General features: G+C 41.7%; 1 protein-coding gene across 1 annotated transcript in view; it reads left to right on the top strand.

Moving 5' to 3' along the window:
* Positions 1-9,686, top strand: part of LOC123245276 (gametogenetin-binding protein 1-like) — a 26,737-nt gene extending 17,051 nt beyond the window's left edge. The window contains exons 5-6 of the mRNA XM_044674092.1: positions 4,566-4,705; positions 9,636-9,686. Coding sequence (XP_044530027.1) covers positions 4,566-4,705; positions 9,636-9,686 — 191 coding nt within the window. The remainder of the gene's footprint in view (positions 1-4,565; positions 4,706-9,635) is intronic.
* Positions 9,687-17,839: the final 8,153 nt, after the last annotated feature.

The following is a 17,839-nucleotide window of genomic DNA, read 5'->3' on the forward strand; positions in this document are numbered from 1 at the left end:
ATAATATAATATAATATAATATAATATAATATAATATAATATAATATAATATAATATAATATATAATTAATATACTCTTTCTTCCATGATTCTATACTCTTCTCACATACCCCAATGACTCAGAGCACCATAATTTTTACCCTACCTTCTCTTTCCCTTCTTAAACCCTTAGAACAGAATGAATATATGTCCCCCCCCATTTTTGTTTTTCTTATTTATTTCCCTCACTATCTGTTTTTAAACCCTTACTTTCTGTCTTAGAATCAATTCTAGGGGCAGCTAAGTAACTCAGTGGATTGAGAGCCAGGCATAGAGACAGGAGGACCAGGGTTCAGATCTGGTCTCAGACTCTTCTTAGCTGTGTGACCCTGGGCTAGTCACTTAGACCGCATTGCCTAGCCCTTACCACTCTTCTGCCATGGAACCTATACTTGGTATTGATTTTAAGACAGAAGGTAAGGAATTAAAAAAAGAATTCTAAATATCTATTTCAAGATAGAAGAATGGTAAGGGCCAGGCAGTTGGGGGTTAAGCGACTTGCCCAGGGTCACACTGCAAGGAAGTGTCTGAAGTCAGATCTGAACCCAGAACCTGGGTTTCTGGGTCTAGCTCTGGGTCTAGCTCTCTATCCATCATTCACTATCTTTTGAAGAAATTAGGGATCTGAAAGGACATGTTTTTTCTCACCTCATTAGAATGTTAGTACTATATCATCTGACAGCTTCTTCCGGTTGACCAAATAAATTTACCAACCTAGATTTCCCTGGACTATTGTGTTTGTATTTCAGAGTTCCAATTCAGCTCTGATCTTTTCATCGGAAATGCTTGAAAGTTCTTTATTCCATTAAAGATATATTTTTGTGTCCTTGAGGATTATATTCAGGGCAGTTAGGTGGTGCAGTGGATAGAGGACTGGACCTGGAGTCAGGAAGACCCTTCTTTCTTGAGTTCAAATCTGGTCTCAGATACTAGCTGTGTGACCATGGGAAAGTCACTTTACCCTGTTTGCCTCAGTTTCTTCATCTGTTAAAATTAGCTAGATAAAGATGGCAAACAAACCCAGTGCCTTGCCAAGAAAACTGCAAATGAGGTCACAAAGTCAGACATGATTGAAAAAAATGAGTGGAGAGGATAATAAATCAATTTGTAAGAAAAGTTATTATTTATTTTTATTTTAAAATATTTTATCTCATCTCAATTACATGTCAAAACAAATTTTAACATTCATTGAAACAATTTTTTGCAAGTGATAATACATGCATAACCCTGTGGAATTGCTTGTCAGCTCTGGGAGGTGGAGGGAGAGAACATGAATCATGTAACCATAGAAAAATATTTTTAAATTACTTAATTTCAATTTTTTATTTCAAATTCTTTCCCTTCCTCCTGTCCTCTCCCCTTTCCCCCTCTGAAAAGGTAACCAATCTAATACAGATTTTACAAAAATTCAATCATGTAAAACATTTTTCTATATTAGTTATTTTGTTGGAAGAATCCTAAACAACAACAACAAAAGAAGTGAAATATAGTATGTTTTGGTCTGTATTCAGATTTTATCACTTCTTTCTCTGGCAATGGATGGCATTTTCCATTATGAGTCTCTGGGAATGAGTCTCTGAGAAGTTCTAGGTCATTCCCACTTGTTCATTAAACAATATTGCTATTAATGTGTACAATGTTATTCTATTTCTGCTCACTTCACTTTGTATCAGTTCATGTAAAGCCTTTCAAAAGTTTTTCTGCAATTATCCTGCTCATCATTTCTTATAGTACAATAGTATTCCATTACAATCAAATACCGTAGCTTGTTTAGTCATTCCCTATCTTCTAGGCTTGGATTTTGGTTATTACATTCCTGGGAATTTTCCTTTTGGGTTTCCTTTTAGAAAGTGATTGATGAACTCTGTCTTTACTTCACCTTCTGGCTCTTATAGATCTGGACAGTTTTTATTTGTGATTTCTTGAAATATAGTGTCCAAGATTTTTTTAAACTATAGTTTTCAAGGGGTGCAATAATTCATTTTTTTTAAACCCTTACTTTCCATCTTGGAATCAATGCTGTGTATTGGTTCCAAGGCAGAAGAGTGGTAAGGGCTAGGCAATGGGGGTTAAGTGACTTGCCCAGGGTCACACAGCTGGGAAGTATCTGAGGCTGGATTTGAACCTAGGACCTCCCATCTCTAGGAGTGGCTCTCAATCACTGAGCTACCCAGCTGCCCTGGGTGCAATAATTCTTAAATGAGCTCTCCTTAATGAATTTATTGTAAGAAAGTAGAAAGAGCACTTGGCTTGGTGTAAGAAAGACTTGAGTTCAAATTCAGTCACTTAACATCTTCTCATTTCAGGCATATGAAGCTGAAGCTCCAGCAGCAGTTGTATCTTCCACAAGTTCTCCCTCTTCTAATTCCATGTTATTACTATATTCCACATCATCATTTTTAACCCTTACATGTGACCTTGGCCAAGTCACTTAATCTTGGCTTGCTTTAGTTTCTTCAATTGTAAAATGAGGGATTATAAAAGCAATTAATACTGAGGGTTGTTGTGAAGCTCAAATGAGATATTTGTAAAAGTGCTTATTAGCACAGTGCCTAACACTAGTAGGTATTATGTAAATATTTCTTTTCCTTCCTTGTTTTCTAGGTCAGTTTTTTTCACATAAGATATCTTACATTTTCTTCTATTCTTTAATTTTGTTCTAATATTTCTTACTTGCTCATAGAATCAATAATTTCCATTTGAGCTACTTAATTTTCAAGGAGTCTATTTCTTAGGTAAAGTTAACCATTTTTCTTATAAATTATTTATTCTCCTTCGATTCTTCAGTTTTTATTTAATTTTTTTAATCTCTTGCTTCATTTCTCCTGCGTATTCATGAAGTCCTTGCAGAAAATCCACTTTTTCATTTGAATCCCTGCTTGTAGTTTTTATAGATCTGGTCTTGAAATAATTTTTAATACTGAATGATGTTTTCTTTTATTTATTCATCTATTCCAACTGCTGCTACTGTCTTAGGTGTTGTGATCTGCCCTGCTTGGTTTTGCCCTGGTTCCTTGTAGTTTTCTCTAACCTCTACCTACCCAATAACCTCTACCAACGCAAGTTCATATCCTGGTTTCTCAGGACAGAGTGTTAGGGAGTTCAGAACCTCTGGGTCCATGCTATCTGAGTATTATGGCACCACACCCGTCTAGACAACACAGCATGGGTCCTGGCTGCTGCCTGCTACAATTCCCTAGGACTTCCAGTGTCCTTGCTCTGGGGCTTTCTGATCATCCAAAGGAAGCTAGGTGGCACAGTAGAGAGAACACTGGGCTTTAAATCAGAAAGTCAAATATGACTTACTAGCTTTGTGACCCTGGATAAGTCACTTACTCTCCACCTGCCTCAATTTCTTCAATTATAAAATGGGGATAATAATAACATCTGCCTCCCAGGGTTGTTATGAATAGAGAATGAGATATTTGTAATGCACTTAGCACATCATAACAAATGCTTATTCCACCTATTCATCCTGAGGCTTAATCACTGCAAGCTACTTGTCTCTAGGAAATTTACTCCTTCTAGGGTTTGCTCTATGTGTGTTAAGATGGGGAGCCGATTTGGGGGGCTCTTCTAAGGTAGAAGACACCATTGTAATTTCTTTCTCTCTTTTTAAACCCTTGCCTTCTATCTTAGAACCAATTCTTTTAAAAAAATGATTTTTCCAGATTACATTGATATAATTTTTAACATTTCTTTTCTGACATTTTGCAATCCATGTTCTCTCCTTTCCACTCACTCTTCTCCTCTGACCAAGAAGGCAGGTCCTATGATATAGATTGTACATATATTATCATAAAGTACATATTTCCATATTTTTCATGTTGTGAAACAAGACACATAAATATTGCTTACAATGGAGAAAATTCTATAGAGGAAATAGATAACGAAGAATGGTATGTATCAAACTACATTCAGACTCCTTCTGCTCCCTCTGTGGAGGTGGATATCATTTTTCAACATGAGTCCCTTGAAGTTGTCTTGGATCCTTGCCTTGTTAAAAATAGTTGAGTCATTCACAGTTGATCATCATACACTATTGCTGACACCACAAACAATGTTCTCCCGGTTCTGCTCACTGAACTTTGCTTTGAATCATATGTCTTTACAGGTTTGTTTTTTAAATTATCTTGTTTGTCATTTCTTATGGCACCTTAGTATCAATTCTAAGACAGAAGAGTGGCAAGACCTAGGCAATGGGGGTTAAGGGACTTGCTCAGGGTCACACAGCTAGGAAGTATCTGGGGCCAAATTGGAACCCAGGTTTTTCCGACTCTGGGCCTGGTGCTCTATCCACTGTGCTACCTAACTGCTCTTCATTGTAGTTTCTCAATGAGTCTCTTTATCATTATTCAGGTTGATGTGAACTTTAGGGTTTTGCTGAAGTAGTGGGTATGTGGAACACGAGTGGGTTATGATGTAGTCATGTAGGCTTGATGTCAAAGATAATGTTGACGATAATGAGGATGATAGTGGTACTGATCATGATGATGATGATGATGATGATGATGATTTTCCTCCAGGCTTTGTGGAAACTGAGCTAAAGAAACTGCTGGCAGTTCAGAGGGAATCCCGACTCTGGAAAACAGGAGGTCAAGAAGGTCGAGAACTTTTAATACAGCCTGATGTCACCCTGGAAGAAGCAGGCATTGTGGACGGCCAGGTATAGTTCTTTCCAGTGGCCCAGTTCCCTTCTGGCCATCAAGGAAACTAGGGTGTCAGGAATCCCAGAATCCTAGAATGTTAGAGCTGAAAGGAACCTTCATGATCCTCCTGTCCAATCTGATAATACTCTAATCAAGACTGGGAAGATCCCTTTACCTCAAGAGCCCATTCCAGCTCTCCTCCAGCCTGGCCTTTCCTTCCTGAGGCCCCTTTTTTCTGGATTGGCTACTCAGTCATTGTAGGAGGAGAATTCTAATTTTTGAATGGCTATTGTATCTTCAAACAGCCCTGCTCTTGCATGACCTTGTATCCTCCCTCTGATATCCTTGCCAACATATAAACACTTTTACACATAACCTGATGACCCTTTCCTCCCACCAGAGTTTGTGTAGACTAAGTTGTAGGTAGCCAAAGATCTGTAGAGGGATAGAGTTCTGGCTCTTTGTGACCAAATTAATTTCACCTTGTTACTGTTTTTTTTTTTAAATTTAAAACTCTTACCTTTGATCTTAGAATCAATAATAAGTATTGGTTCCAAGCAGAACAGTTAAGAGGTAGGCAATAGGGGTTAAGTGACAGCTAGGAAATATCTGAAATCAGATTTGAACCCAGGACCTCCCCATCTCTAGGCCTGGCACTCAATCCACTGAACTACCTAGCTATCCTATTACCATTTACAAATTTTTATTTTTAACCTTTACCTTCTGTCTTAGAATCCATACTATTCCACGGCAAAAGAACAGTAAGGGCTAGGCTATTGGGGTTAAGTGACTTGTCCAGGATCATGCAGCTAAAAAATATTTGAGGTCAGATTTGAACCCAGGACCTCCTGTTTCCAAGGCTGGCTCTCTATCCACTGAACAACCTAGATGTCTCTCACCTTGTTATGTTGAAGTCAATAAGTCAATAAACATTAAGTGCCTCCTATATGCCTTAGCACTATGCTAAGTCATGTGCCTGAGTATATAGTCCATACCATCATAGATTCTCACATAAGAAATAATAGAAATTGCTAAATCAGATTTGGCCCATGGTTCTAGTGCCGAAAGAGGTCCTAATGGAGTTGCTGTAGGAAAGCTTGGTTGTTCCCCCTGATTTTTAGAATTTTTTTTTATCCTGGGACTCCATTCTAGGAGCATAGGGCCACAACCAGTAGGCAATGGGTCACACAGTCACTCAGGGTCGCCCAGCTGGGAAGTGTCCGAGCCCGGATTTGAACCTAGGACCTTTTGTCTCTAGGCCTGGCTCTCAATCCACTGAGCTAGCCCAGCTGCCCCTACTTTAGGTTGCAGTTTCTTTAGCAGATGTAGTTTTTACAGGGTGGGGTTGCTAGCCCCACACCCAACCCTCCTCCTTTTTCATCTGGGCTAGGGACCGTCCTTGGCCCAGGAGTGGTAAGGGTAGCTCAGTGGATTTTTAGAATTAGGTATTTTAAAATTAGGTATGGAGCCAGCTACAAGGCTCAATGGATAGAGAGACAGGCCTGGAAATTGGAGGTCCTGGGTTCAAATGTGGCTTCACATTTGTGAAGTGCCTAGCCCTTACTGCTCTGCTGCCTTGGAACCCATACTTAGCATCAGTTCCAAGATATGAGGTAAAGGTTTTTTGAAAAGAAAAAAATAAAGATTAGTTACAGTCCATTTTCTCTTAAAAGGCTATTTAGAATTTAAACTCATAGAAGTAGACAGATAGAGAGATCAAGAGATAGAGAGATGGACAAACAGAGATCAAGAGATAGATAGGCAGATAGAGATAGAGATAGATAAATGGATAGATAGATGAATAGATGGATGGATGAATGGATAGATGGCTGGATAGAGAGATAGAGATAGAGAAATAGAGAAAGAGATGGATAGAGGGAAAGACAGAGATAGATGGATAGACAGAGATAGACAGATAGACAGATATAAATATAGACAGAGATAGGTAGATAGGCGGAGGGAGATAGACAGTGATATAGGGAGAGATGGGGACAGATAAATGGATAAAGAGATAGACAGACAGAGATAAACAGATAGAGATAAAAAGACAAATAGATAGAAAAATTGTGAACAAGATAGATAGGCAGATAGAGCTAGATAAATGGATATAGACAGATGAATAGAGGGATGGATGGATGGATAGATAGATGTCTAGAGAGATAGAGATAAAGAGATGGATAGAGAGAAAGAGATAGATGGATAAATAGATGGAGAGAGAAAGACAGAGATAGTTGAAGAGAGACAGACAGACAGAGATATAGGGAGAGATAGAGACAGATAAATGGATAGATGGATAGAGAAAGAGAGAGAAATAGAAATAGAGAGATAGGTAGATAGATCGATAGATATGTAGGTAAATCATACAAGATCAAAGTATCTGAAATTGAGGAATGAAAGATACTTTAAATGCCATGGTGTCCAACCCCATTTTACAGAGGAAAAACCTGAAGCACAGAGTTATACACCTAGTTAGTTAGCCTCTGAAGTAGGATTTTAACTCATCTTCCTGACAGTGCCCAATCTGCCCTACCTTGCTGCTCAAACCTTTTTCAAGCTCATTAGCTTGACTCCAGCCAACATCCATTCAATTATTCAACAAATATCTATTTCTGTCTGGATGACCCCTTTTCATAATGGGGAGCTACATACAGGTATGTGAAGTGAAGAAGACTCTTGTTTGTCTCCAAGCTCCCTTCCAAAGTGTCAGAAGGGCCCCCCGTTCCAGTTTTGGAGATTAAGAATCTGCTCATCTTGTACTGCTGACAAATTTTTAGATTTCGATCACGCTCTCTACGGAAGGCAGCTCCCTCCTGATGGAAGAGCCCTGAGCTGAGAGACGAGCGAACAGGGTTTTCATCATGCTTTTATTAGTTGTATGATATCGGTGCCTCTCCTTCCCCCCCAAGGGCATCAGTTTATTCCTTTGTAAAATGTGTGGTTTGGATTAGATGATCTTTAAGGCCTCATCCCTTGCTAACATTTTATGATTCTATTGTTTTCTAATAACAACTTACGATACTTAGCAATATGACTCACTTTCATACAACTCTGGCCCAAAAAGTTTCACAATCACACAGACACACACTCACACATTGAGGTTGTCATGTTTATTCACAAACCATAAATCTCTCTACATCCAAATGCCTTTGTCATTCAGGGAGTTGGACTGTGACCCAGAACTGAAACTAAGGGGAGGTGACAGAGGCTTCGTCTCTAGACACCAAGTCTAAAGGGTGCAAAAGTATGATTATTATGATGTTAATTTACCCTCTATTGAATTTGTCTTAGTTATATGACTTGCAAAGTTGATCAACATGTTTACCCAGGACCTAAAATTTGTAGTTATAGCTCTGCGGAGACCCCTCCTCCTCATGCCAATCCTCTCCTCAACTTTAGCCACTAGGCCTTTGAAACCATTCTCGCTCTTGTTCCTCTATAAAGAGTCCAACTAGGGATAGCTAGGTGGCTTCAGTGGATTGAAAACCAGGCCTGGAAATGGGAAGTCCCAGGTTCAAATCTGGCCTCAGACACTTCTTAGTTGTGTGACCCTGGGCGAGTCACTTTACCCCCAATTGCCTAGCCTTTACCACTCTTCTGCCTTAGAATCACTACTGATTCTAAGATAGAAGGCAAGGATTTTAAAAAATGTATTTTTAGTTACATAGAGAAACAGTTGCTGATAATTGTTTTCTGATTTTTTAGAATTCAGATTTTCTCCTTCCATATATATATAAAGTATATATATATATCTGAACTTTCATGCAATAAATATTTCCATATTGTTCCTATCATGATAGAAGACATATTTCACACACACTATAGAAATCTCATGAAGGAAAGAGTGGAAGATGGCATATTTTGATCTGCACTTAGACTCCATCACTTCCTTCTTTGGCTGTGGAGAGCCTTTTCATCATGACTTTGGGAAGCTTTAAAAAGTATATTATGGAATAGCTAAGTGGCTCTGTGGATAGACCAGACCTGGAGTTGAGAGGACCTGGGTTCAAATGTGACCTCAGATGTTCCCTGCATGACCCTGGGCAAGTCACTTAACCTCATTTGCCTACAATGAACCCTTCTGTCTTAGAGTTATTTCTAAGGCAGAAAGTAAGGTTAAAAAAATGCATTGTCCTCATCTCCTTCTACCCTTAAAGATACTCAGCATTGGAATAGGTAGGATGAAACTTAGCTTTAGGGGCATCCTTGAGGACCTTGGAAGGGAAATGGCTTCCCTTTGCTTCCCATTTAAAGGCAGAAGAGGCATACTAGATATCAAGGGCAGGATAAACCTGCCCTCCTTGTGCCTACTTTGACTCTCCAGCCCTTGTAACGAGGCAAGGATGAGAGTTAGGGTAATTAAGGTGGAGATGTGGGGCATGGGGTAGGTAAGCTCCAGCCTTTCCTGTTGTTTATCTGCTATGTGCTATAGAATTCTGGTTTTGGAATTAGAAATCCAGTCCAGGGTTTGATTCCCATCTTTGCTACTTACTAGTTTGGGGACTTTGAACAAGTCACTTAACATTTGTAAATGGGACAATAATAACTAAAGTATTTGTTAATTCTGTTTCTAAACCTAATTCCATTTCTAACCCTAATCCAAATTCATAGGGTGGATGTTAACACAAATGAGAACATGTGTAAAATATTTTGCCAACTTTAAATCCCTATATACATATCAGTTTTTATTATTATTGTTACATGGCTGGGAAAGAAGCCATTTCCCCCATAAATGGGTGGGTTAGAGTCAGAGGGCAGCAAAAATATAGAGAGGTTGGGGCAGGCATGGGCTGGTGAGAAGGAACAAAATGAGGGAGATATAGCTTGGGGTGGGACCCGGATGGAAGAGGCAGGTAAGAGGAAGTGGGGAATTGTTAATAAGGGTTGGAGGGATTTGGAAAGAGGGGGTGAGTACTGAATCATCCTCTCTTTTCTTCTCTGCCTCACCAGCACCTGCTCCTGGAAGAGATGGATGAAATGGGAAATTGGCCCCCAGGCTGAGACCTGATGGTGGTTCCACTGAGTCTGCTCTCTCCCTCTGCAGACACCTCAGATGGGGGAGGAATTGAGGTGGACAGGACGTCCCTCTCCCCATCTGGCACTTTCATGAAGATGATGTCCTGGGTTGGGTTATTACCTCATATCTATGTGACGGGCTTGGGTGGCACGGTCTGTTTGTCCTCCCATTTGGGGCATATGACTGCCATTGCTGGTATTCATACCTAGAAGGTGCCCCTCACTGAGCAGACTCAAGTCACTACTATTAAAAATAGTTTGGCTTTGCACAACATCTCCTTTTTGATTTCTGACCTCTTTCTCTTATTCTTGGTTCCTAAGACAGGCCTGATTCATGGGGAAATTCTTGCTCGGGTTTGTCATTCTCACCCCTGCTCTAGTCCTGAAGAAGGAAGTAGGTCTTTCTGATACCTGCAGAGACCAGGTTCAGAGTGTGAGAACTCGGGCAGATTTGGTGATGGGATATGGGGAGGAGTGGGAAGGAGACTGGGTCTATTGGAAAGAGACCTTGGCTTGTTAGATAGAAGATCTGCATTTATGTCGTGTCCCAGCTCTGCAATTTACTTGCTCTCAGCCTCAGTCTCCTCATCTGAAAAATGAGGTGGTTGCAGCAGATGACCTCTAAGTTCCTTCCCACTCCAGAATAAACAATGGCAATTCAGGTTGTCCCCACCCACCTATCAAGGACTGCCCCTTGGGAAGCTTGTCCCTAAGGTGTTGTGTCCCAGACCTTCCACAGGGGACCCTGCCTTACAGTCTAGCTTCTTCTGGTCACAGTAGGCAGGTGGGGCCAGGAGGATCCGGGAATTCTCCAGCAGGAAGTTCCTGCCCAGGCAGAACTGAGACAAAGCCAGGAAAGCCGCCCTGGGCCCCAAGAGATTAGGTTGGGCTTTTTTTTTTTCAAGACCCCTGCCCACTGTGAGGGGTTCCAAGTGGGAAGATTGAGGGGCTCTTAGATTATTGGGGAGGATATCCTGTGTAGGGTGGAAATGGAGGACATCTGCCTGCTGTAGTATTGGCAACACAGTGCCAGGCTCCTGAAGGTTCTGGCTATTGAAAGATGGATGTTCTCTCTCAGGCCTGCAGGCTCAGAATGTGAATGGAGCATCAAAACCAGTGGCAAGGAGTATGTTGGAAATGGACCATAGGGACTCCGTGGCCTCTCTTGGAATCTTTATAATAAGCTGATTGGGTGCTCTGTGATTTTTTAGAGCCTCAGTTTCTCCAAAAGAGAAGAATCTTCACCCTAACCCAAACTCCATGGACCAGCAAAATCATGGACATCAATTATGAGCCCTTCGGTGTGTAGACTAGCAAATGAAAACACAGAGGGATTAAATGATTTACCCAGGACCATACTATGTGACAGAGATGGGGAAGGGCAGGCAAAGGAATGAGCATTAAGAACCTCTTGCAGCTAGGTAGCACAGTGGATAGAGGATTAACCCTGAAGTCAGGAGGTTCAAATCTGGTCTTAAACACTTCCTAGCTATATGACCCTGGGCAAGTCATTTAACTCTGATTGCCTAGCCTTTGCCACAATTCTGTCTTAGAATTGATACAAGATAGAAGATAAGTTCTACCTTTGAGGGCAGCTAGGGGCTTCAGTGGATTGAGAACCAGGCCTAGAGATCCTGGTCTTGGTTTCAATTCTGGCTCCAAACAGTTACTAGCTGTGTGACTCTGGAGAAGTCACTTGACCTCCATTGCCTAGCCTTCTTCATTGGAACTAATACATAATATTGATTCAAAGATGGAAGGGAAGAGTTTTTTTTTTTAAATGAGCCTCTGAGGTGCCAGGAATTTTGCTAATAAGCACTATGCATTGAATCTGGCCTCGAACTCTTTCTAGCTGTGTGACCCTGGGCAAGTCACTTAACCCCTATTGCCTAGCCCTTACCACTCATCTGCCTTGGAACCAATACACAGTATTGATTCTAAGACAGGTAATGGTTGGGGGGGGGGGGAGAAGCACTATGCATTTGCAAAAAATCTCATTTAAATTTGTTTTTCCCCAATTACATGTAATACTAATTTTTAGCATCTATTTTCTGAAAATATTTCCTTTGATGAGGATTTGAACCCAGGTCTTCCTAATTTTAAGTCCAGCTCCTTATTCAGGGAAATTACACCCAGCTTCTTTCTGCTAGGGATCCCAGGATGGACAGTCCCATTTTCTCTGCAGCCTTCCTACTCTGGACACCAGGAGGTGCTGTGGTCTGTCCTGTTGGTGCCACGGATGCTATGAGGCTGGTTCACTCCACTCTGGACCATCTTCTGAACACCTCTTCCACCATTTCCCTGGCTCGGCATCCTAAGGTCACTGAGGATTCATCAGTCCCCTGCTTCAGAGAGAGACTGTCCATTAAGCCAATGGAGATGGAGCAAATGAATTGATTAGGGTTTGGGGAGAGGGATTCCCACTGCGAGAGTAGAGGAGTACACCCCTCTCCCCATCCTCTCCCAATTCCACTTTCAAGAGCCTGGATAGTTTTGTTTTTCCATTGGATAAGAAGGGAAGAGACTCAATAAACCATGCCAACTTCTGTCCATAATGGTTCCCAGATGCTCATACCTGCCAACTGTATGGGGCTCTATGATCACATTGGGATGGATCTCTATTAGTCAATGGGGCCGATCCCCACCCTGCCCTACCCTCCCAGGCCTGGGATCTCCCAGCCCCATGACCAGATGACTCAGAGCTGCACCCTAATTGCTTGACTGGCTAATTATTATTCTGTCTTCCCTTGTTAGAAAGAGAAAGCTGGTGGCCAGGGCAGTGAGAGGAGGGCTTTGTAAAGGGGGATAGAAGGACCGTTAAGATTAGACTTTCCAGTTCTTTTCTCCCCCCTCCCCCTGCCCACTCTGCCCTGTTTTCTACTGATGGCCCCCCCACTCCCCACCCCAGGGGAATTTTCCTATAATCTCAGTTCAGTCCTGGCTCCAGGATCCTTATGCTCAGGCTGGTGAAGGGATTAGGTGAACCCCTGTTAAGAATAGCTGGAAGATGTGTGGAATTGGGGTAAAGCCAATTCTGCTATCACTCAGGCTCCTGGGTCTGCTTTTGGCACAAGACTGGCTCATGGCAGTGCCATTAAGGAAGGGCTGGGCCCTGGGCTGAGAACGGAGAGTCCTGGAGTGCCAGTGGTGTAGTGGATAGAGTCCTGGAACTGGAGTCAAAAAATCTGACTTCAAATCCATCCTTAGGCACCAGCTGTGTGACTCTGGGCAAGTCACTTAATTCACTTGCCTCAGTTTCCTCATCTATCAAATGGAGAAAATAATAGTACTTTCCTGGGTTGTTGTGAGGATGAAATGATTGAACACGATTATTGTAAAGTGCTTATCACAATGCCTGACTCATAGTAATATATAAATATTAGCTATTATTGTTACTGAAACACCAATTCTTTTTCGAGGGGGGTTGGATTTCCCTCACCCATAATGAAGAAGGAGCAAGAAGGAGGAAGATTTCAGGGACTTCTCAGGTGGGACTGGAGCCCATCCATGTGGGGCTGTAGGACCTGTACCTGCCTGGAAATCAGGACACTTAAGATCTTGTCCTACTAGTGGTTAGTTGTGTGACTTTGGGAAAACTATTTTCCCTCTCAGGGCTTATCTGCCTGACATGATCAAGCTGAGGTAATGTATGAAAGTACTCTGGAAAATGGGAAATGTTTTACAAATGGAGAGATAATCCAACAGAATAGCCCTAGTTTGCAGGGGCAGCTATGGGGCTATTTTGGCTCTGTCCCTCTTTGGGATTGCAGAACCGAGGCTCATATAACTCTAGCAAGACCAGTTCTCTTTTTCGTCCCTTTTAAAGTTTTATTAATTTTATTTTTTTTAACTCTTACCTTCTGACTTAGAATTGATACCAAGTATGGGTTCCAGTACAGAAGGGTGGTAAGGGCTATGCAATTGGGTTAAATGACTTGCCCAGGGTCATACAACAGGGAAGTGTCTGAGGACAGATTTGAACCCAAGAATACCTATCTCTAGGCCTGCTTCTCTATCCACGAGACACCTAGTTCCCCATCCTTTGTTTTTTAAAGTTAATTTTTAGAGATATCTTTTGTTTACATTGCCTATATTTGGCCTTCTTTATCTCCTTCCTTTTTTTTCTTCAAGTAAGTCATCCCATAGAATAAAGAATGTTTTTCAAGGAAAAAGAGAAAAAGACAAAGAAGATGAAAAAAACTCCAATCTATACATGTCTATTGTACAATTGTGCCCCAGCTTCATGACCCCTGTAGACCATACTGTCCATGGGTTTTCTTGGCAAAGATCCTGGAATGGTTAGCCTTCTCTAGTGTATTAGGCAAACCTAGGTTGTTTTCCAGGGTCGTAAAGCAAATAAAGTGTCTGAGGTCAACTTGAATTCAGATCTTCCAGACTCCAGACCCAGCACTCTATCCACTGAGACACCTAGTCACTCAGGGCCACTTTTACAGAAAGATGGAGTAGACATTGAAAACTACCACCAACTACCCCCTCCCAAGTAAAAATAGAAATTTATCATCTGTATCTATCCAGGTATTACCTGGGAGAGGTAAGCCAGTAAACCATTAACAAGGATTAGTCTATCAGATTAGCTGCTGGCTGTAGTCTTTTAGAGCCAAGAACCAGAGAGAGCCCTGAAGGAAAAGGGGACCCAGATCAGGGAAGTTTTGCTGGGGATCAAATTGGTGAGAGATGTAGGGTATATAATACTCTTAGGGCAGACCATGTAAGACCACAGTAGCAGGTCCTAGGGAGTAGGAAAGGGTAGAGAGACCATGTAGGTAACAAACTGCCCTAATAAGCGACCCCATGCAGGTTTTGATTTCCATGAGCTCTCTTTTTTCTGATTATGGAAAGGCCCAGGGACATCCCTTAGTCAGATCTGTCCCGAAGTGCTTCAATGGCAAAGACTTCTTTGTCACTGAGTTTGGGCTGGGGGTGGGGGTAGAGAATGTCTTTGACTTTCATGAGAGTCTTGGACAACTATTTATTCTGGATGGGGTGTTTCCTGTTTAGATACCAGTTGGGTTAGTTGACTTCTGAGATCTCTGCCATTTCTGAGGTTCCCATAATTCTATAACCCCTGGATGAAGCTTCCTGTAAAAGGCAATCTTTTCTTTTGTTTTAACTAAATTTTATCTTCATTTTATTCCACTAACAATACACATAAGTTTTCCAAGGTTACATGATCCATATTATCTTCCTCACCTCTTCTCTTCTCCTTTCCAAAGTTGACAAGCAATTCCACTGGGTTATACATGTATTGTCACACAAAACACATTTCCATATTATTAACTTGTGTAAGAGAATAATCTTAGAGAACCCAAACCCCAAAACATATACCCAAATAATCATATATTTTCATCCTCATTTCTATTCCCACAGTTCTTTCTTTAGAGGTGGATAGCTTTCTTTTTATGAGCCCCTCAGAATTGTCCTGGATCATTGTATTGCTGTGAGTAGCAAAGCCTATCACATTTAACCAACCCATAATATTTCCATTATTGTGCATAGTGTTCTCCTGGCTCTGCTTACTTCACTTTGCATCGGTTCATGTAGATCTTTCTGGCTCTTTCTGAATTCATCCTGTTCATCATTAATTATTGCACAATAGTATTCCATCCCCATGATATACCACAGTTTGTTCAGCCATTCCTCCAATGAGGGATGACCCTTTAGTTTTCAATTCTTTGCCACCACAGAAAGTGCAACTATAAATATTTTTGTACAAACAGATCTATCCCCATTTTTCTCTCTCTTTGGTCTTCAGACCTAGTAGTGGTATTGCTGGGTAGAAAGGTATGCATTCTTTTATAGCCTGTTGGGCATAATTCTAAATTGAAAGGCAGTCTTTTCAAGGGCTAAAAAGGAACCAGGAGGTAATCTTAAAGGAATCGGGTGAAAGGAAGAGTGTCAACCAGAAATCTGAGGCACAAATGAAAGAGATTCAATTCCTTTCCTCCTAGCTTCCTACAGGTTTTGAGATCTGCCCTGTAGTCATGCAACTTATACCCAGGTCTTAAGGCTACAGAGCAGTTGTTCTTTTAATTATGGCTCTGCTATTGTTCAGTCTTTTCAGTTCCTTCTGATACTTTGTGACTCCATTCTGGTGTTTTCTTGGCAAAGATATTGGAGTGGTTTGCCATTTCCATCTTCAGCTCATTTTTTAGATGCGTAAATTAAGGCAAGTAATGACTTGTCCATGATAAAACAACTAATAAATGTCTGAGGGGGGGCAACTGGGTAGTTCAGTGGATTGAGAGCCAGGCCTAGAGATGGGAGGTTCTAGGTTCAAATCTGGCTTCAGACACTTCCTAGCTGTGTGACCCTGGGCAAGTCACTTGACCCCCATTGCCTACCCTTACCACTCTTCTGCCTTGGAGCCAATAGACAGTATTGACTCCAAGACGGAAGGTAGGGGTTTTAAAAAGTGTCTGAGGCCAGATTAGAACTCAGGAAGATGAGTCTTCCCAACTCCAGTTCTGGCAGTCAGTCTATCCATTGTGCCATCTAGCTGTATCCCTCCACTAAATAAATCTTCATGAGGTCATGTTGCCAAAGATACTCCAGAGGTTTGCCATTTTCTTTTCCAGTTCATTTTACAGATGAGGAAACCAAGGCAAATAGGGTGAAGTGACTTGCCCAGGGTCATACAACAAGGAGGTCTGAGGCTGGATTTGAACATTGGTCTTCCTGACTCCAGGCCCAGCACTCTAACCACTATGCCATCTAGTGCAGTGGGCTCTCCCTTTAGCCCTTGGCCAAGTGAGGATGACCTTGGAACCTGACTCTGATGGGCTGAAATACAGAGCACAAATATTTTAGAGGGAGAAGTAGAATACTGCAGTGTCGGGCTCTGGGGTTAAAAGAAGAGTATCAACTTAAAGGCATTGGACTAAGGGAAATAGTTGATACCATATAGGATTGGGCTGCCTGTAACATGCAGATGGAGATGAAGGCAATTTCTTCAGCTCCACAATTTTACCTAGTGCTAGGCTGCCCTCCAACTTCAGTCTCCCTTTATTGCATTATCTCTTACAAGGCAGTTCCTGATGACCTAGATTCTTCCTACTTTCTCTTGGGGATGTTAAAGGAGCTCCATGTTGCTCCCAAGACAAACAGAACATCACGTAGCTAGGAAAGGCATGAGGACTTGGGGCTGGGAGGACCAGGGATCCTTAGGATGGGAATATGCCAGTTATCCAATGCTTTGCCCAGACTCGAACCATCTTTCTAGAGTCTACATTTTATACAAGGACCTAGTTGGCTCTCCTTATTCTATTTGCCCCTCATCCCCACTTGCCCAAGGTCAGGGTGATGATGCCATCTGCCCTAGGACCTCCTGCTTGCCAAGCACAGGCAGCATGCTCAGCTTATACCCTGTTCATTTCCTCTGATAAAATGTCTGCTGCCTCCTCTTATAGGCATGTGGAGCAAGATGTGTCTAGTAGCTTAGAAATCCTCAGTAGGACTGGGCAGGGTACTTCAAAACAGGCAGAGGGCAGGGGCATTCGCCTTTTTGGCAACAACCTAGTAGAAAGGAGGACCTGAGATTTGAGAAAGAAGAGACAGAGAGACAGAGACTAGCCCCAACCCTTGCCCACAACTGCCAAACATACACACACAACAGACACAGACACACAGACACACACTCATATATGATGTCCTCCCAGCCCACCCTAACCCACCCTTCAAGAAGATGGAAGTCCACAGGTATTATAAAAGGCCCCAGTTTTTGGACTTTCTCAATGTATTGATCAGTTGTGTGCTGATTTTCTTTCCTCTCTTAAAAATACTATTTGTTATATGCTATGGCTTTCTGGGAAGGAACAGCTAGGAGGGCCAGTGGATAGACCTCAAGTTAGGAAGACTCATCTTGTGAGTGACTCATCACTGTACTACTTAGCTGCATCCCACTGCTAAATAAAACTTCATGATTCCATGAGATTTTCTTGGCAAAGAGACTAGAATGGTTTGCTATTTCCTTCTCCAGTTCATTTAACAGATGAGGAAACTGAGGCAAATAGGGCTAAGTGACTTTCCCAGGGTCACACAGTTAGAAAATGTGACCTCAAATACTTCCTAGTCTGTGTTACTCTGGGCAAGTCATTTAAACACTGCTTGCTTCAGTTTCC

This window comes from Gracilinanus agilis, chromosome 4 (assembly GCF_016433145.1).
Source record: "Gracilinanus agilis isolate LMUSP501 chromosome 4, AgileGrace, whole genome shotgun sequence".
NCBI classification, from domain to species: Eukaryota; Metazoa; Chordata; class Mammalia; order Didelphimorphia; family Didelphidae; genus Gracilinanus; species Gracilinanus agilis.